Source organism: Cupressus sempervirens, chromosome 3 (genome assembly GCF_028749045.1).
Source record: "Cupressus sempervirens isolate cs-2001-9-10 chromosome 3, ASM2874904v1, whole genome shotgun sequence".
NCBI classification, from domain to species: domain Eukaryota; kingdom Viridiplantae; phylum Streptophyta; class Pinopsida; order Cupressales; family Cupressaceae; genus Cupressus; species Cupressus sempervirens.
In genome coordinates, this window is record NC_143120.1 from 221,794,561 (window position 1) to 221,816,452 (window position 21,892).

General features: G+C 34.9%; 2 protein-coding genes across 2 annotated transcripts in view; one reads left to right on the forward strand and one right to left on the reverse strand.

Annotated features, from left to right (window-relative positions):
* THO2 overlaps positions 1-21,892 on the forward strand; it is a 161,773-nt gene that overhangs the window by 22,663 nt on the left and 117,218 nt on the right. The gene's annotated exons all lie outside the window — the stretch shown is intronic.
* On the reverse strand, positions 2,034-5,189 carry LOC149565634 (uncharacterized). Its single transcript, XM_089823350.1, has 5 exons — positions 4,450-5,189; positions 3,986-4,284; positions 3,473-3,870; positions 3,131-3,354; positions 2,034-3,005 (listed from the first exon to the last, which is right to left on the reverse strand). Exons 1-5 carry the CDS (start codon positions 5,187-5,189, stop codon positions 2,795-2,797), a joined length of 1,872 nt encoding a protein of 623 aa, XP_089679476.1. The 3' UTR covers positions 2,034-2,794.

The window sequence follows — 21,892 nt, forward strand, 5'->3', positions numbered from 1 at the left end:
TGCCGAGTTGTAGACGATTCTTTGGTGATTCAAGTGGAGTCACCCTTGCCGAGTCGGAGCTGGGAACTAGTTTTGATATATTCAAAGAATGAAATGTACATATATAAGAAATTACACTGACAATGTTGCCTAAAGAAAGAATTGATAACTGCTTACTAATTCAGAAACTGTCTAACTAGACCTTATATTAGATTATTGGCTATTAGCTAAATAAGTATATAAATACTATTCTAGTACCCTCCCTTAATGGTCAATTTGTCAACTACACCTAGTTGCCCCCTAATGTTTGTAACTTTGTAGTGTGATTTTTTGGTGGAACATTCTACATTGTACTGATTTTCTTCTTAGTTGGAACATTCTACGATTGTACTGATTTGTCTTTCACAGGTTGCTTTAACATTTCCCCGATATTCAGCTCCAATTGAGGAAAGAGCCACTGCCTGCTGTTTATTGCTAGTGCATGTGGCTGTGTTGTGCTTAAGCTTAAAGCATATCCTGTGGTGGACTTCTTGTCATCAACAAAAGCTGCCCAAGCTGAGTCTGTGAAACCAATACATTTAGGATCATTGCTTCTTCCATATAGATCCCAAATTTGGAAGTGCCCTTCACATATCGCAGCATGTAGCGAGAGATGTAACTCATGACAAAACTAAGGTCAGGTCTAGTGGAAATGAGATAGATGAGGCTGCCCACCAGTTGCCTGAATATGGATTCATCCACCATAGGTGAATCTGATTTGGCAGACAGTGTCAGCCCTTTTCCCATAGGTGTGGATGCAATTTTGCAATCTCACATCTGAAATCTGTCTTGTAGACTCTCGGTATACTTTGAGTGAGATAATAAAATACTATAATGCCAATACCTAAGCAGTTGGCTCGTTCTACAACAACTCTGTCATGCTCTCCTTCAACTACAAAATGGAGAGATGTCATGGTGCTACAATTACGTTGCCCTTAGTAAAGAAGCATTTGACAATATTGAGATTATCCCAATGTGCATCAAACTCTCAATGACCGCTCGTGTTGTGTTGGCAATCAGTAAAATTAGCAGATAGAAGTACATGAGGTACATATGCTTTTATAAGGGTTATTGAAATTTATCATTACTATTATTTCTAACATTATATGAACCTGAATATAATAGAGTTAATGATAAATAAGAAAGTCATGTTTAATATTACCCATAGAACTATTATATTTAAATGATGAATAATAATTTATTCAATTATGTAGATAACTAACTATGTGTGTAATGTTTCCTTATTCATTTTTGAATCAGAATTTTATAATCGTAGTTATTTGATAAGGAAATAAAATGTTGAGAAGATATGTATTAAAGTATATATTTCAATTAGATTATTATATATATTATTGGAATTATTTATTGTGCAAAATTATTTATTCTTAAGTATGATATAAATCTTTCTCTTATTTCTTGTTTTTCTCTAGGAGCACTTGCTTTGATTTTTTCTTTTCAGTATGTCTTGTAGAAAAGGGGATATTGATATCAGATCTAGAAGGAGTTTGACACTTCCAAGGTAAAGGAGCCTAAAATTTCATTAGAGGCAAGCTCGTAAAGAAAGGGAAATACACAAAGGTAAATCATTAGTGCAAAAGTATTTCGGTACATCTCCATGATTGACCTATTCTCCCAAAGCGCTTAATTCACATAGAAGTGGGGAACTATTCAGCAAAGGTGGTTGAATCCATTGATGTAAAAATCGCCTGAGGAGATTAATCGCCTAGGCCTGAAAAAGTTTAATCGGGAAAAATTGGGAAAAAATCGGGAACTAAAAAACCACTAAATTTTAATAAAAAAATGTGATTTTTTTTACAGAATTCAATGTTTTTTTGCATCTAATGACTTAATTACTAACAATACATAAGAAACAATCATGTTTAGATATATATCAATGCAAAAAGAGTTATTAATTGGTAAATTACTAACAAGTAAGTAGTGACAAGTTGTAAATTACTAACAACTAACAAGTTCACAACACATGAGAAGTATTCTCATAAATAAAATGTCAAATGTAAAGAGTTCAAATAAGCACATCAACATGACTACAAATAAGTACAAATGTCAAATACAGGACTACATCTTCCTCTTCCCAGTCACTTTACTAGCGAGTGCGGGAGAGGGTAAAGCTCTAGAACTAGAACCCCGCAGGGTTTGTGCCCGTGTCTGTGTCTGTGCCAATGCAGGAGATGGTGTAGCTATAGAACTAGATGTCGGTATCTCCACATTCGCTGCGCGCAAGATGTCAAGGTCCTCTGCAGTAAGCTCAATGTCATCATCCTCATCATCGCCCTCCTCGATGTCATCCAAATCGATGTCATATCCAGTTCCACCCCCTTCCTCCTCCGCAGCCTCCTCCGCGGCCTCCCTCTCCAAATTGGAGATGTCCTCCTGTGTAAATAAGGGAGCCTGCTCCTGTGCCGTCCAATCATAATAAGGATCTATCTCATCCAAATCGATTGGCCCAGGAGGATCTTGTTGCGCCTTTTTCATGCGCAATTTAAGATTATATTGCACATAGACCATGTCATTCATCCTCTTTTGGGACAACCTGTTTCTCTTTTTTGTGTGGATGGCCTCAAACAAACTCCAGTTGCGCTCACAATGTGATGCGCTACAAGGCTGTGATAGGATTCTGAGAGCAAATTTTGCAAGATTTGGAGTGCTTGCACCCCAATTGGTCCACCAAGCCACTGCATCACAAAAATTGTACAAGTTAGAAAATACTAATAGACAACAAAAAATGAAACATAAATATTACTTTAGCATTTGAGATTCAGAAGTTTGCAAATGTATTACCTAGGGTTTGTGTAAGCCTTGCTCTCTTGCAGAGAGAAGTGGAGAACACCTTGCCTCCTGCTGAAGTGAAGATCTCCTGCTCAGCGATGATTTTATCTCTTGTTTCCTCGCTGGTTACCATCTTTTCGACGCACTCACTTAGGCCTCTGATGACCTCTCCATCAGGATCTGCATATGTACCATCAGCCCTAAAACCAAAAACCAAAAACAAATAAGTCTTCCAATTTTAGTACACACCCAACACCCTACGAAAGCAAAATGAACTCAAGTCTTCGTTAACTTAAATTTGAGTAAGAATGAGCTTACAGTATACCTAAAACGTGGGTTGAGGAAATATCCTGCTGCATGAATGGGTTGGTGAAGCTGATTATTCCACCTTCTATCAATGATCTGCCAAATGGGTTCATATTTGATGCTTTCCCCCTTGTAGTAATTTTTGACAGATTCTTTGGCCTTGTCCATGGCCTCATATAGTTCACCCATTGGCGTTTGGTCTCCATCAACCAAACGCAAAACTCCGACTAAAGGCTCAGACACCTGCAATATAAATTTGAAATTAGTTGACAAGTTACAAAATTATTATTTACTTGAGTTACAAACTTAGTATGTTATAAAGTTGTAAAGTGTAAACTAAAACTTAAAGTTTTGTAGTTACCTTTACTATTTCATTAGCCTTATCTTCAAAATATTTATCAAACACAATCCGCACAACATTCTCTCCTTCACTCTTCTTTGAAAATGTGGAAGCAAGCCATTTTTTGGAAACAAACATTTGCTTCAAAGAAGCCAAATTATCGAGAATGCTTTGCAATGTCAAAAAAATCGTTGCAAACCTTGTGATGGCAGGCCTGACAATTTCTTTGCCATCAGTGTGCTCTCTCATCAGGCTAAGGACCCATGGGTGATTGTATATGTATTTTGTCACCCGCCTTGCATCCTCCACAATTGGAGTGACCCACTCAAGTTTGCCCATGTCCTCCAAAAGAAGGTCAAGGACATGTGCTGCACACGGGGTCCAAGAGAGAGTGGGGTGCCTCTGCTGTAGGAGTTTTCCTGCCAATTGTAAAAGCAAATACTAATTAGTTTCCAACTTTTCAAATATATCAAACTATTAAAAATTCTTCTTGTGAAATTCACAATGCACATGCAACATAAAATTACGGTTTACCTGCTGATACATATGCAGCAGCATTGTCTGTGATGATTTGTACCACATTTTCAATGCCAATCTCTAAGACCATGTTCTCCAACATCAATGCTAATGTCTGAGCATTTTTTACCTTGTTGGAGGCATCGATTGATTTCAGGAACACCACATTATCATTACAGCAGGCCAAAAAATTAATTATGGTCCTGCTCTTCCCATCCGTCCACCCGTCAGAAAGAATGGTGCAACCAAATTTTGTCCATTCTTGTTTCTGTTCCTCAACAAATGCTTTGGCCCTCTCAACAGCATTTCCAATAAGCCTACAAAAACAAAATTTAGTTATGTCTTAGATTCTTAGTAATTTAAAATTGATTTAGACTTTAGTAATCAACATTCTAATTTCTAGATAAATTAATTAAAATTTAGAACTAAGTAAAAAGTTAAAAATTAAAAGGAAATCGAGTGTAATAAAATTATTTGCTTACCTGCCACCCAACACAAAACGAGAAGGGGACTTGTACCCCTTTCCTGCAACTGTCAACCCTGTGGCCAAAGCCTCCCAATAGGGACTGTCAACAACACTAATAGGAAGGTTGTTGAAAACCCAGAAATCTGCTAGTGCATTGTCCAACTGGTCATGGACCTCCTTATTCCATCTAGTGGCCTCTAATGAAGGTTGTGCACCAGGTGTGTGCCTCGGCACAAAATAGCTCCCTATCCCAGAAGCACCTGCTGATCTTGATGGTGCGGAAGTGCTAGGAGGTGTAGGAGTGGGAGTGGGAGTGGAACTCGTGAAAGAAAAAACACCCTGTTTGCGGACACGCAGCCCACGATAAGAGCCAGCCATGCTCTCAATGGCTGCCTCCTCCTCCTGAACATCAACGAAACTGCCCTGGGTCTCTGCTATGGCTGCCCTGACATGCAATTTATTCCGCTCTCTTTGCAATTTTTTTTGCTTTCCAGCTGCGAGCAAGGCATTTGCAAACCTTTTTATTTCTTCTGTTGTATTCTCACAAGGATTCGTATCATGTTTTGAGATCCCTGCGATGTGATATTTGAACCGGTAAATGCCCCCGAATATTACTTTTTCACATCGAATGCAAATCACTTTGGTTGGTTCATCGGGTGCTTCATAGGCATATTTCCATGCTTGATCTCTCACATTCTTTGGCCTGGTGCCAATGTAGCCTGAGGGGCATGGAGTCAATGGCCATTTGTCTGCCATTTAAAACTGTTGCGGGCTGCCTACACATACAAATTAAAAAAAAAAACTATAAATAAATTATAACAAGATCAAAGTTAACAGTTAAACAAAGAATTCAAGCAACATTCCAATAACAGCACCAATAAATTGAAATCCAAATAACATTCAAACAAACTAGCTGCTAGGGTTTCAAAATTTTTTTAAAAGGGCAAATTTTTAGCATAAATTCGATCTAGAATGGAAAAAAATGCAAATGAATGCATTTAATCTTGCTTACATTCATCAAATGCATTCCTAACTAATTAGGAATGTATTTTTATCCATTTACATGCAAGAAAAAAAAATTCAATCTCTTGCAAAAACAAAAAACAAAGATTCAAATCACTTACCTAGTAACGAAGAAATCGAATCAAAAGGCCTCCAAATGCACTTGATTCTGCCTATTTCTTGCCAAGAACTCCTTCTCTATCCTCTCCTCTCCAAAACACCCTAAGCAATGTAAAAACATAATGAAAAAAACGTGTTTTTTCGTCACTTTATGTGACTGCCGGGCGCGGGCGATTTTTTGCAAAAAAATTGCGATTTTTAGGCGATTAATCTTGCGATTTTTTGGAAAAAATCTGCAAAAAAAATCGCGATTTTTGGGGTGACTAAATCGCCGGCCCCAAAAAATCGCGATTTTATCTCGTATCGCCGATTAATCGGCGATACTAACATCTATGGTTGAATCTATAAGGATCCTTAAGGTAGTTAAGAGTAAATAATGGATAAATATCCTATAATCACCATTTCAACATATAAGGGTAATGAGGTAAGATATATATTTTGTGCATATATTGCTATGAAATAATTGATAGTGTCTTTCTTATTATTGAGTCACTGACACATTTGTTATTGTGAATAAAATTGAAGTCTATCAATGATTCTAATTACAAAGACATGAAATCAGAATCTATGAAACATGGAAGGATATTCTAAATTAGACATGAAATATAAAGGAATATATATATATATATAAAGATCGGCATATTCTTAAGATTAGATAACATTAAGAATGCATTCCAGTTATAGTACAGAGAGTCTATCTCTCGTCCAAAATTACGTAATCTTAGATAGGGAGTTGGTGGAGGGAAAGGCAGAGTAATTTTGAGCACTTGTCGGATCCGCTTGGAGTTTATTTCACTCGCCCTCTGCACTATCATTCTACCATCAAGATGATCGTAACAAGGAGAGAGAAAGTTGTTTGTGTACTATAAGAAGAAACCTTTCAAATGAACTACGTAAATTAAATTTAATACTCATTTTCTCGTCCACATTATGATCTCTTAAGATAGGGAGTTGGTGGAGGGAGAGGCGGAGTAATTTCGAGCACTTGTCAGATCTGCTTGGAGCTTGTTTCATGCGCCCTCTGCACTGTCATTCTACCGTCTCAAGATGGTCATAACTAGGAGAGAGAAGATGATCTGGTACTATGAGAAAAAAACTTCCAAACAAACCAGTTAATTAATAAATTAATTTTTAAAACTCAACTCCTCAATATCTTAATAGCATGTAAGGGTCATAGGCTTGTTTAATTTGGATAACTTCCTAATTTATATCTAAAATCGAATATTAGGTTAAAGGATTAAAAGGGGGTCATCACAGTTGGTAGCCTGTTTCACACGCCCTTTGCATCATAAATCTACCATCTTATGATGATCATAATAAGGAGGGAAGGAATCATCATAAGACTCATATTTCTTTGGAGCTATTATATGCTAATAATTATTTGTGTTTGTAGGATCCATGATCAAAAGGTGTATTGGGAAGTATATTTTAAATCTTTCCCTTTACTCTACTTCATTGTGAAAATTAAATTATAGAGAACCAACAAAGAATGTATGATATGTTTGCATCGTGTTTACTTTTTATTTTCAACTGTTTGCACCGTGTTTACTTCGTGTCTTCAACTGTTTGCATCGTGTATATTTTGTGTTTTCATGCATTCATGTGTCTACTTCATGCTTGCTTTGTGTATTTCTGCATCAATATTTATATTCAATATATGCTTATATTTTCTTACATCATAAGGATATTAACATTACATGTAGATAGTCTTATAAGTTGTCTTTGCTTGAGGACAAGCAAATTCGAGGGGGGAGGACTCTGATGTCCCCATATTAGTATATAATTTAAATAATAAATAAATGTTTTATAGAAAGTAATATTAATAATGATATTAAAATAATAATATTTTTATAAAGTAATATTACATTCTAATTATATAATAATATCATATAATGTAATAATAATAATAATCTAATATAATATAGCAACATCCTATATTATAATTTAATAATATAGTTGATATATTATTAAATTAATATATATTATAATATAAATATTTTGAAGTTGATTCTTACATATATGCATGAGTATATATGATTTGCAAGTATTAAGCATGTAGATTAGATAAAATTAATAATGAAAGATCTCATTTTAAAAATGCAAAAGGAACAATTGTGAGTGAGCAATATTTAGAGATATTTATTACTCCTAATCATGAGTCAAATTCCAAAGCCAAAGTAAATAATTGAACCTGGTTGTTGTTCTATTCTTGCCTAATGATTACCGATCATTAACATGAATAAATAAATAAACAATAGGTTATGTAAACATATATTAATTAATTGTATCATGATATATAAATTATAATATATTTATAATATCAACTAACTAAATAACAAATCATATCATATTGCCTTATTACATATTAATTATTATTGACAAGCTAAAGTAAAGAATAATAATAAAGACAATATATGTATTATGCTGATTCTATTAATCAAAGGCAAATGACATAATAGATACAATCTAGGTAATATCAAGTGAAGCCAAGAGTATGTTAATCCAAAGATTGTAGACATTATTGTCATGCTCAGTATGGATTCCTAAATACCCCCATAATATTAACAATGATTGCCATCAAATGGATACATGATGTCTATGTTGATGACAATCAATGATGGTTGGAGAATTCATAAAAAGGAGACTACGGCATCAGTAAACTACAGCCATTATATTATAATAATGTCATAAGAATAGTTATATCGTATATAATTGAGGTGATAGAAATTAGGAAATATTACATATTCAATATGCCTCATATTTATTAACGTTCTAGATATAATGACAAAATAATACAGTCATCTATCACGTTGCTTCTTAGGATAATGATAAAGTGGTTTAGGAAATACTATCTCTGTCCCAAATAGTAAGCCCAATAATAATTAGTTAATGTGTGATTATAAAGGTTGAGTACAACACAACCAATTGGCATGATTTCACCAAAGAGTCACAACTCTTAATAAGGAAGGTATATTGGATATATAAAGGATTTGAAGAGAAAAGGGAAGGGCAACGAATAAAAAAATCAGGAGATGAACAGTTCAGAAACCATTGACCAACCAATCATAATTCTCATTGTAAATTGGCAGCTTCAACCCGACTGAACAATAAGCAAAGGAATGACAAATAGAAGGGAAAAATATGGCAAAAGGATACAAATAAAAGAAAAGGTCGAAATAAACAAATGACCCCCAAAAGGGTTCATTACAATATCAAAGTCCCATATTTGTCATGTCAAAGAGATGGCACAAACTCTACTTGATCCACTCAATCAAAAGTACAAAACTACTAATAACAATCAAGTTATTGACATAGATTGCAAGTACAAGTATACCACCATTACCAGTTTTGACATACAGATTGGAATCAAAAGAAATCCTCTGAAAACCTTGATTAGTAAGGTACTTTTTTGTAAGTACCACGCTTGAGGAGTCATTTTTAGGCCATAGAGTGCTTTCACTTGTTTGCATACTTGGTGTTCTGTAACTACTAACAACCTTGAGACTTAGAGGTTCTGTCATGTAGGCTTCTTGCTTTCTATCCGGATTGGACCGAAAGGGCAAGGATAAGCTGAATGCTATTCGTTTTGACATTTTGAGACAAGCTGAATATAATGCAAATAGACGAGATATATTTCCTATGGATTCTATTTTTAAATAGCAAGTAATTATAATGATTATTGAATTGAAGAAAGAACTATCATTGGAGCGTAGATGATTTCAATTAATCATTATGTAGAAGGCAATGAATAGGTTGTACACAACAATCTAAATAATACTAGTCACTTTTGTCGATGATTTGCTAGGAATGCATAACATGAAGAGGAATATGTACTGAGTAGATGTTCACATTTTCTGCAAAGAATGCCACAATTTTGTTCTAATCCTGTCAAACAATACTTTGACTTGGTAATGTCATTTACAGTGGTCTCATGTCGACATAATTTAAAGACACTTTAGTGCTATACACAGTCACACACACACATGCACACACACACATATAAGTGCTCTATCAGAGGAAAACTCAACACTTCCGTCTTATCCACCGTAGTAGACAGTAATTTGATGTTTGGCAATTTTTTTATTAGGTTTCATGTTTCTTGTTCAAATTATAAAAGGCATATACAATTAGTAGATTTATCTATAACCAATATATGCCACTTGTAGATTTAATTGGTCGTGATGTCATTTATTCATCAGTACACATGTGCCTATTTCTTGATTGTATTTGTGATCGAATTGCTTCAGATGGATGATTATATATGGATGAGCATTCCATAGGCTAGACAGTTATAAACTTCAAAAGGAGTTTGATTGCTTAGTTAAAAAGCCATATTTGAGGAAGTTGGGTGGTAGTTGAGATATATGTTGCTTTAAGAAAATTGGGTTATTGCTTAGGATGTTTAGTGGGTGTTGAAGAGTTAGTGATCTTAGGGGTTTGATGACTCCTTAGTATTAGTGTCCTTAAATATGTTAGAATATTATTATGTTTCTTTAATGGCATTTTTGTTAGTCTTTGATTTATTGATTAGTTTCTATTTTCATCTTTAGTTCACGATTGTTTCTTTTAGAAACATCGTCTTTGTAAATCTATACAAGGAGTTTCATCTCCTTGGTTTTATTCAACTACAACAACATCGATCTAACATAACATGGTATCTGAGCAGGTGGATGGGACTTCATAAAATTTGGCGAATTTTAAAGAAAAACTGAGCCTCTTAAAATTTTGTATTTTTTCTAGAACTTTGTTTCTTTGATTTTTTGAAATGAAAATTGTAAGGGGTATTTTATAAATTCGTGATTTGTCCTTGAAGATTAGTGCCAAAAACCGTAATCCTGGACAAGGTTTTTGAATGCACAATTTCCTAGTGAGTTGCATGTTCTTGCATGTGCTGTTTTAACATGCAAAGTCTCATGTTTTGTGCATGAAGGTTTCTATGCTGGGTTTATAATGTTCTATTCAAAATTTATTTTTGTGGGTTTGTAATTTTTTCTCAAAAATTATTTGATAAGTTTTCATAAAATTTTCCCTCAAAAATTTATGATTCTGTAATTCACAAAGTTGCGTTGGATGACTTTGTGGGTTTATAATTCATTCCTCAAAAATTATTGGTGGGCTTATAATTTTTGTAAAAAATATAGTCGGGTTTCACTATTTTTCCTAAAAAATGAACCTTTGTATTTTCTAAATTTTCTCCTTACAAAATCATGGCCTTTTGCAATCTGTTATCAGACATCATGTTCAACTACAAAGTTTGGAGGGTTCGCCAATTGATCCTTAAAAATTGTGTTAGCTATTATCAATGTTTGTCTTTGTGACTAGGGATGTTATGGTGATTCTGAGAGGGTTAGTGGCAGATTCATCTCAGTGGCAGGCTCCGTTAAGCATGTTAGCATTGTGGAAATTGAAATTAAAGTATCTTGTGTCTAAAGATATTATTATACTTGTCTATAACTTAATATCTTTATTTACTACTCATTTTTAATATGAATATTATATATATATATATATATATATAATATCATTTATGTTATATATATATACACAATATCATACAATATTATTATTGTTTATTAGTAGTGGGCCGTATTATATCCTATTGACATTTTCATTTAGATGGGACTAATTCACTTTAGTTAGTGTGGCTTATTAACAGCCGATATCATTCATAACGAGTACCAACATGTTAGTCGGCCCGTATCCTTGGTTGCCGACAAGACATGTCCGCTACCAATGTCTTTTGAACTTTGTATAATATGCGATGGTGAGAGACAAGACCAACATCATCGGGAATCAAAGTCTCTTCACCAATCACCTTCAAGCAGTACTATATCACTCTCAATTATATATATTATAATATATGATATTTTATCTTATATTAATAACTAGATTCTTATCAAGATTAATATTAAGATATTATTGTAATTGAAGATCTATTCAAACTTTAGATGGTATTAGAGCCAAATTGGTAGACAAATCTCGAATTTCATTTCAATTGAAAAAGGGAAGACATCATGACAAACAATATCAGAGTAGAAGATAGACTTGAAGGTGCATCAAATTTTTTCTCTTGGAAAACTCGTATTATTACGATCCTTGAAGAACTGGAATTAGAAACCTTCATTGAAGAAGATATTCCAATACCTCGAAATGAATCAGAAAGACTCACCTAGAAAAGGTGGAACAATAAAGCAAGGAAAATTATTTCCGATTCAGTAAAGGATCACATTCTTCCTTCTGTATCAGATATCAAAGGTGCATATGAAGTATTTAAGACCATAAAAAGTACATTTGAGATAAATAACTCAAGTAGATTGATCACCTTAAAAACTCAACTATTGAATACTAAAATGGAAAAAGGAGATTTTGTTCAATCTTATTTTGAGAAGATTTCTGAAATCAAGAAATAATTATCGTCTATTGGAAATAAAATAGAAGATCAAGAGCTTTCATTAATAGCCCTTAGAGGACTGCCAATGTCTTGGGATACATTCATTCAAGTGGTAAGTAGACCTTCAATTCTTACTTTTGATTAGCTAAAAAATGAATGCATATCAGAAGAGTTAAGGTTAATCTCCAGAGGAATCACATCAAATCAAGAGGGAGAAAATCAAGCTCTTCACACTGTCTCAAATAAACGAAAGAGAAAATTCAATAGAAGGAAATTCAATAATAAGAAAAAGAATTTTAGAAATAATGATTACTCCAAAGTTAAGTGTTTCAAGTGTGAGAAGATGGGACACACCTTCAAAAACTGCCCAGAGAGAGAAAAAATACTAGCCTCCCTAGCTGAAACAAAGGAAGATGAAAATCAACAATACTATTCTGCACTTTCAAGTGAAGTAAATTCAAATAAGGAAGCTTGGATTGTAGACAGTGGTGCATCTCGTCAGATCTTTGGATTCAGAGATATGTTTGATACATTTGGAACTTATATTACTGAAGTAGTCACATGGAGACAACTCCACCTATCCTGTCAAAGGTATGGGGAACTGTTCCATTAACTTAAAAGATGGAGCTACACAAAATCTCAACGATGTCTTATTTGTACTAGGTATAAAGAGAAATCTAGTTTCAATCTCGAGTCTAACCGATGATGGATATCAAGTTGCCTTCAACAAAGACAAAGTATTATACCGGCCTAATAACTCAAATATGAAAAGAGCTATTATCATAGGGTCCACACTTGGAACATTATATAGATTGAGCAATATTCAAAAGCAAGCCCTTAGTCATGAAACATCAAATGTTAATGAATTATGGCATAGAAGACTTAGGCATATTGGGTTCTAAGATCACTTTTGGAACCCCTAAACTAGACTCAACCCATATAGGAACTTGCAAAGGGTGTGCTCTAGGGAAAATCATAAAAAGGCCATTCCCTACTAGTGAACACAAGTCAAAATCAGTCTTGGAACTAGTCCACCCAGACTTATGTGGGCCCATGCCCACACCATCTCTAGGGGGATTCCTTTATTATATATCTTTCATTGATGACTTCTCTAGGAAGACTTGGATCTATTTTTTGAAAACTAAAGAATCTAATGAAGTATTATCAAAATTCAAAACCTTCAGAGCCTTAGTGGAAAATTAGACTGGTAAAAGAATTAAAACATTAAGATCAGACGATGGAGGTGAATATACATCTGAAATCTTTAAAAGTTTTTGTAATTTTGTTGGGATTAAGAGGGAGTATACGATACCTTATAATCCTCAACAAAATGGAATCGTAGAAAGGAAAAATAGAACCATCATTGAAGCCACAAAAGTTATGTTACATGATCAAAATATGCACGCTTCATTTTGGGCAGAAGCCTCTAAAACTGCAGTATACATTCAAAACAAATGTCCACATTCAGTTCTAGAAAATACCACACCAGAAGAAGTTTTCTCAGGGACTAAACCGGATTTAAGTCATCTCAGAATATTTGGATGTCCAGTCTACATTCACATACCCAAAGAAAAAAGGACTAAACTCGAACCTTCTAGAAAGAGAGGTATATTTGTAGGATACATTGAAAATTCCAAGGGTTATAGAATTTACACTCCTGGACAAAGATCAGTTGAAATAAGTAAAGATGTAATTTTTGAAGAACACACTGCACTAAAACTTTCAACCGGTATAGAAGATGAACCAAACTCAGATGTTGAAGAATCTAGACAAGTTAAGACTCAGAGGGAGAACACATCTAAAGGAAGAGAATCAGATATAGCTAATGAGGTAATTGCTAATGGGAAGAAAAGACCATTATGGGCAAGGAAGATGATTGAAGAAAACAATGAAGAACCAGATGAGATCTCCAAAGAAAGTAAGAGAACTCGAAATCAATCATGTTACACTGCCTTGATAACTAAGCTAAATAAAACCGAACCATCAACCATTGAAGAAGCTCTAAGTTCGCAAGAGTGGAAAGATGCCATGGTGGATGAATACAATTCCATACTTCAAAACGATGTCTGGGATATTGTACCTAGACCTAAAGACAAATCAGTTGTATCTTCAAAATGGTTATACAAAATCAAATACGCGGCAGATGGAAGTATTGAAAAACACAAAGCTAGATTTGTTGCTTGAAGTTTTACTCAGAAAGCTGGCATCGACTATGAAGAAACTTTTGCTCCAGTAGCTCATTACACTTTTGTAAGAACAATCATTGCAATTGCAGCATCCAAAGGATGGAGGATTCATTAGATGGATGTAAAAGTTGCATTCCTAAATGGGATCATTGGTTAAGAAGTCTACATAGAACGACCTGAAGGGTTCACTGTGAAAGATAAAAAGTATTTATGTAAACTCAAGAAAGCGCTCTATGGTCTCAAACAAGCCCCTCGAGCTTGGTATGAAAGGATAGACACCTATCTATCCAAACTTGGATACTCAAAGAATGAAGCCGATTCTAACATATACTTCAAAACCTCAAAGGATGAGATGTTAATACTTGTTTTATATGTTGATGATTTACTAATAACATGAGATGATCATTTGATTGAAAAATGCAAACAAGACCTGATAGCCAAATTTGAGATGAAAGATCTAGGGTTACTACACTACTTCTTGGGACTAGAAGTTAATCACAAAAAGGACCACATCTTACATCAAGGAAAGTATACTCAAGATATTCTGACTAGGTTCAAAATGATGGATAGTAAACCCTTATCTACTCTGATGGAAACAAACTTGCACAAGCTAAAAGAAGAAGCTATAAACTCTAAGGACATTGATCCTACTCTCTTCAGACAGATTATTGGATCACTTATGTATCTTGTAAATACCTGACCAGACATATGCTATGATACCAATGTCTTAAGTCATTTCATGTGTAAACCAAAGAAGATTCACTTAATAACTACCAAACACGTCCTGAGATACTTATGAGGAACTATTGGTTTTGGTTTAAAGTATAAAAATGTTGAGATAAATCTTGAAGGGTATATTGACTCAAATTGGGTAGGTTGCTCCACAAATCGAAAAAGTACTATAGGTTGTTGTTTTAGTCTTGGGTTAGCTATGATATCTTGGTTCAGTAGAAAACAACCAATTGTTCCCTTAAGTTCTACTGAAGCTGAGTATGTAGCTGCCTCTATGGGAGCACGTGAAGTAGTTTGGCTCAGGAAACAATTATTTGGGTTATTTAGAAAACCTCTAAATCCTACAGTGATTCATTGTGATAATCAGAGTTGTATCAAACTTTCTACGAATCTAGTTTTCCACAATCAGTCGAAGCATATTGAGACCCCTTATCAGTATATAAGAGATATGGTTGGTAGAGATTTTATTAAATTAAGTTATATCAGTACAAATGAGAAGAATGGTGATATTTTTACCAAGCCTCTTGCGAAGTTGAAAATTGTGTACTTTAGAGGTAAACTTGGTATGACATTAAATGCATTTATTAACTAATATATTCATGAATATAAATTTTGTTTCTTGCAAGCTTGTGTTGTGAAAGGTGACGACCTTTCTTGTGTTTTGATACTATCATAGAGTGACAACTTTATTTATAGTTGATCTGTCTTTGAAAAAAAATGTTTGAAGTTAGGGTTATCCTTGTTCTTTGGGCCGGTTTTGCCGGACGCATTGATGACCTTCATGGTTCTTTGGGTCAGATTTTGCCGGACACCATGAAAATCCATTATGCTCTATATTCTTGGTTCAGATCTTGCTGGAAACCATATCGTGTATGTTTGTTTTATTTTCATTTCAATTCCTCTTGCTAAAGAGGAAGTGTTAAGCATGCTAGCATTGTGGAAATTGAAATTAAAGTATCTTGTGTCTAAAGATATTATTATACTTGTCTATAAGTTAATATCTTTATTTACTACTCATTTTTAATAAGAATATTATATATATATATATATATATATATATATATATATATATATATATATATAATATCATTTATGTTATGATATTATATATACATATACAATATCATACAATATCATCATAGTTTATGAGTAGTGGGCCGTATTATATCCTATCGGCATTTGCATTTAGATCGGACTAATTCACTTTAGTTAATGCGGCTTATTAACAGTCGATATCATTCATAACGGTAATCGACATGTCAGTCGGCCCGTATCCTTGGTTGCCAACGAGACACGTCCGCTACCAAATGTCTTTTCAACTTTGTATAATATGCGATGGTGAGACAAGACCAACATCATCGGGAATCAAAGTCTCTTCACCAATCATCCTCAAGTAGTACTATATCACTCTCACTTAATTATATATATTATAATCATCGATAGATGAAACATAAATTGTGGATTTTCCAATGGAAGGAACATCTATAGGGACCAATCTCATCAGAATGAATAAGGTCCAAGACATCACAAGATTTGAGAACTTGAGTAAAACTAAATGTGGCTTTGTTTTCCATAAATACAATGCTCATGGAAATTAAAATCAAGTTTACATTTGAACAAGGTTTTTCTTTTTCAAACCCTTCTCTCCAATGTGGCCAAGTCTTTTGTGCCATAACATAGTCTTATTTGTAGGAAACTTTGATTTAGAAGAAAAACACCCTTGGGTAGCCTTACGTTTTGCAATGATGTGTACAACTTATACAATGTACCAACTCTAACACCTCTAGCAATCAGCGAAGTACCTCTCAGCATTTTGCATCTTACATAAATTTTTGGTACTTGCATACTCAAATCTATTCGTTTGCTCACATAGAACACATTTCATCTCTGACTAGGGAATGCAAGATACCTTTAATCTTTCTCACTGTACCACCAAGAAACTTATTTTTAACTTTACCATGACCAGCAATAAATAAGTGAGAATTATCACCCAAGTACAACTTACCTCCATTAATCCTTCATATTCAGAAAATCAATCTTAGGCAAAGCACAAAACATGATCTAACTTTTCTCCTCCTCATCCATGTTGACACCAATAAATGACAACTAAGCCACCAAAATATTGAATGCTTTTAGGTGGTTTGTGATTTGTCCACTTTCTATTCTCAAGAAACATAGTTTCTAATTTCTTCCTTTGGTTAATCTTGTTTACTTAAGATTTCTCTTGAGAGATCTCACCAGGCTTCTTTTTTAGATGCTTTGTAGAGGACTCTTCATGGACATTGAATAAAACAGTTTGCAAGCACAATCTACTTCGGCACTTGGCTTTATGGTCCATAAAAACATATTTGACAGCCTCATCTAGACGTGTAAGTCTCAATACATTCTCATCAACGAACTCTAACAGATCTCGATCTTTAGTAGATCGTCCATCTTTAGCTTCCATTTCTCCACCTCTATTCTCTTTGACAACGTAGCCATCTGAAATTTTCCACTACACGATCGTAAAGTATCTTCTAGATAACCCTTGCGAGAGAAAAACTCCACACTCCAAAACCTACCCAATGTATTATTTAGAAATCGACAACAAATTACAATATACTTGCAGAGAAAGCTTCTAATAGGATTATCACCGTCTAAATAATTAGAGGTTTTTGAATAGCTATAGGACTCTAACACACACCCTCCATCTCATGCACCTAGTATATGTGATATAGTCTATAGTTCAAAATCTTGTTCTCTGCCACTTCTCGACGAGGCAAATTTTTTTTTTTAAAGCAAATATCGGAGAGAAATCAGCAAGTTCTCAGGAAAATATCGAGAATTTTAAAAATGACTTAAATTTGATTAAAAATGCATTTTTTTCATAAAATTCAATAAGTAGATGTATGTAAGGAGTTAGTAAATGAGTAAACAAGCCAAACAAGCTGATCTAGGTGTATATAAATGCAATAAGTAACAAAATCGCATCCTCATGCGGAATGTCGATGTAGTCAAAGACTATGAACTCAGAAGCAAACTACAAATACCAAGTTGTCTTTGTAAAAATATAAGCAAATACAAATGTCAAGCTCAATATAAAACTAGTCTACATCTTCTGCTTCCCTTTCCTAGTAGTTTTAGTAAAAACTATGGGAGAGGGAGGGGGTCTAGTGGCTCTAGCCGTAGTAGTCGTTTGTGGTGCTTGTGGTGGTGGCCTTGGCAGTGACTCCTCATCCTCCCCATCCTCACTATCATTGTGCTTACTGTCTGTGTCCTCACTCTCACTGCCCTCCTCCTGTATGTCGTCGAGTCTCGCTACAAACCCCTCCTCCTCCATAGCTTGCCTCTCCAACTCATATATGTCATCCTCAGTGAACAATGAAGGCTGCTCTTGTGCTGTCCAATCACCAAAAGGATCTTTGTCATCCAAATCAAGTGGCTTAGTTGCTGATGACATTATCTTTCTTATGTGCAACTTGAAGTTATAATGCACAAACACAAGGTCATTTAGGTGTTTCCGTGGCAACTCGTTCCTCTTTGTGTGAATGGATTCGAACAGTCTCCAATTACGCTCACAATTGGATGAGCTACATGGCTGACATAAGATGCGAAGAGCAAGTTTTTGCAGATTTTGGACATTTCCACCTCAATTTCGCCACCAAGCATTTACAAGATAAATATTAAAGAGTTAGAAAGCAAGGTGAGGACAAGTTTTTGTATCTTAGTATTTATCTACTTATCATGCATGTGAAAAACTCCTAATTCCAAATATTGTGCCTGGGGTTTGAGACAGTTTGCCTCTCTTTGCCAAGGGTGAGGAGAATAGTTTGCTCATTGCATTTTGATACACTTCCATCTCGACCACAATGAGGTCTCTCACCACAATGACAATTATGATCCTCTGCATGCATTTACTGAAGCCCTCCATGACCTCTCCATTGGGATCCATGTATGATGGAGAGAAGTAGTAATAGGGGTTGAGGAAATACCCCGTTGCATGAATGGGTTGGTGGAGCTGATTGCTCCACCCATCAATAATATCCCATATGGGCTGAAATTTTGGGCTCTCCCCCTTGTACATATTTCTTACAATCTCTTTGGCCCTATCCATGGCCTCATAAAGGGACACCGTTGGGGCTTGTTCCCCATCCACCAAGCGGAGAACTCTAACCAAGGGCTTCACCACCTACAATTGAAACTTAGAAAACAATTATTAATCAGATGGTAGGGTTATAATTTAATAATGAAAGACGTGATTAATAAGTACAAAAAAATTAAATATTCAACTTTTGAAGTTTCTAAGTTACCTCCACAATTTCTGTAGCTTGATCAAAAAATCGGATGTCAAAGACAATGTGTGCAACACTTTGTCCATTGACCTTCTTTGAATAACTTGACTGTAGCCATTTTGGACACACAAACATCTGCCTCAAAGGATTCATATGAAGAATAACACTTTGCAATGTTAAAAAAATCGTTGCAAATCTTGTGACCGTGGGTCTAACCAACTCCTTGTCTTCGGTAAAGTCTCTCATCAAATGAAGCACCCAAGGGTGATTGTAGATATATTTTGTTATCTTCCTTGCTTCCTCTACAACTGGTTTCACCCAATCCAATTTCCCTATATCCTCCAAAAGAAGGTCAATAACATGCGCTGCACAAGGAGACCAAACAAGTGTGTTATGCTTTTCTTGTAAGATCCTAGCTGCTGCCACATATGTCGCTGCATTGTCAGTTATGATTTGCACCACAGTTTCAGCCCCAACCTCCACTACGACATTCTCTAGTATTAGAGCCAAAGTCTCAACCGTCTTTATCTTGTCTGAGGCATCCAAGGATTTAAGAAAGACTACTTGATCCTTGTAAGAAACCAAAAAGTTGATGATGGTACGGTTTCTTCCGTCTGTCCATCCATCTGAAAGTATGGTGCAACCATATTGTTTCCATTGTAACTTTTGCTCTTCAACCACATCTTTATCCCTAGAGACAACATCTTTGAGCAATCTACAAGCACAAAATAAAAAATGGGATTAAGTACACAACTTTTATAAAAAAATATTACTTTCAACAAAAATAAGTAAATTGTAAAACTTTAAAAGTATTAAAGTTTGAAACAAGTAAACTAACCTCCCACTCAAGGTTGCAGGAGTAGGTGGCTTGTAGCCCTTTCCCGTTACTGTACAACCAATCACAAAATTTATAAAATATGGACTTGCTGCAACATTGAAGGAGAGGTTGTTAAAAAACCAAGAATTAGCACATTGAATGTCAAGTTGCTCATGCACATCACGGTTTCATCTAGTACCCAGTGATTGTTGTGCTCTAGGTGTGTTTCTATGCACAAAATAACTGTCAATAGAAGAATTTTGTGCTCTATAGAGCCAGGGAATGTGGAAGTTGAGCCTGAGGGCTTGCCACGGGTAGGTTTGGCTCATGCACAGATTGTGGGCCACAGAAAGAGCCCACTATCCCCTCAAGTGCATCTTCTTCTTCATCAAGGGTGATTGAGATATGTAGTCTCAACCCACATCATTTCATTATGAATCATGATGATTGTTTTAGCACAATCATTAGTCGTGATTGTTAAATAATAATTGATTCTTAAAAAGAAACATATCTTACAATTCGTAAATGGATGCCTTCATGGCCAATTTTGCCATTTCCCTTTTCAACTTCTTCTCTTCTTGGGCACTAAGCAAAGCAATCATCTCTCTTTTTATTTCCTCTGTAGTCGCATCACAAATCCTTGTGTCACGCTATTCTATACCAGCAAGGTGGTACCTCAAATGAGATATGCCTCCATGAATTTGTTTTTTGCATTTTATGCATATGATACTACTATACTCCGTTCCTTGAAAGGCATATTTCCATGCAAAGTTTTTAGCCCCTTTAGGGCGCGTGCCTATGAATCTAGATGGACATGCTACGGGGCCACTGGGAGATGCTGCATTTGGCCCAGTTGTATTTGCCATTCAATGTAAAATCAACCTACACATACAAAATAAGCCACAAATTTAGAAATTTAATAAACATATTTAGGAACAAACTATATTAGATGAAAACTTCAAATAAGTTTAAACACAAGCTGGAAAATCATAGAATAAAACAAAAAATGTATTAGGTTATGAAATTATTGAGAAAAAGAATTTTTTTTTCTAGAAAAATTGCAAAAACATGGTGTTAGATCTTTGTCATTACAGTCTAAAATGTATTAGAGACGTTAGAAATGGTATTCGCTTGTCATTAATTAAGTTAGATGCAAGATATGCAAGTATAGGAAGACAAACAAATTTTAACTCAAAAGAACAAAAAATCAAGAAACTTACTTGTGAATCTGGATTTTCTTGGAAAGAGCTTCGAATCCACTTCTGATCCATTGGAAATCGCTTTAAATCAATGCCAAACACTTAGGAGATGCTCCAATACCCGTCTGCTTCACCCTAGAAGCTGAACACAGCAAAACAAATAATGAAACGTTGAACTTGTGTGCGGGTTTTTATTGGCAATGTGTGCGCGAGAAGTTTGTTAGTTATTGTCGAGAAATGGCGATATAGCGCCAAGAAATCACCAACTTCTTGCGGGATAAAACCACAATCTCGTCCCTTGAAATTGGCAATAAAAACTCAAGTTTTCTTGCCACCATGAATTTCTCGCGAGAAAATGATATATCGGCGAGAATTTGAACTATGTGATATATAATATAAAATTCCGTCAAATGGTATTACAAAACCAAGGGCTCAGAACCACTTATAAAGTGACTCCCTATTACAACCTATTTATGTGTTCAATGCGTTTTTACATTTCTTATTTCAGATTTAACTTCTAGAGGCTATATTTTTCAATCTGATGTCCGCTTGATGAATCATTTGAAGTGCCAGCTGATGATGAGCTCTATTAGATGGTAAACCATTGCTTCATTTACAGACATTTCGGGACCATTTCAGAACTTTTAAAGTGCTTGTAATTGAATTCAAATTTTTTATGGACAATTTAAAAAATGGAAATTTTAACTTCTTCAAAATCAGACATGATGTTGTAACAAAATT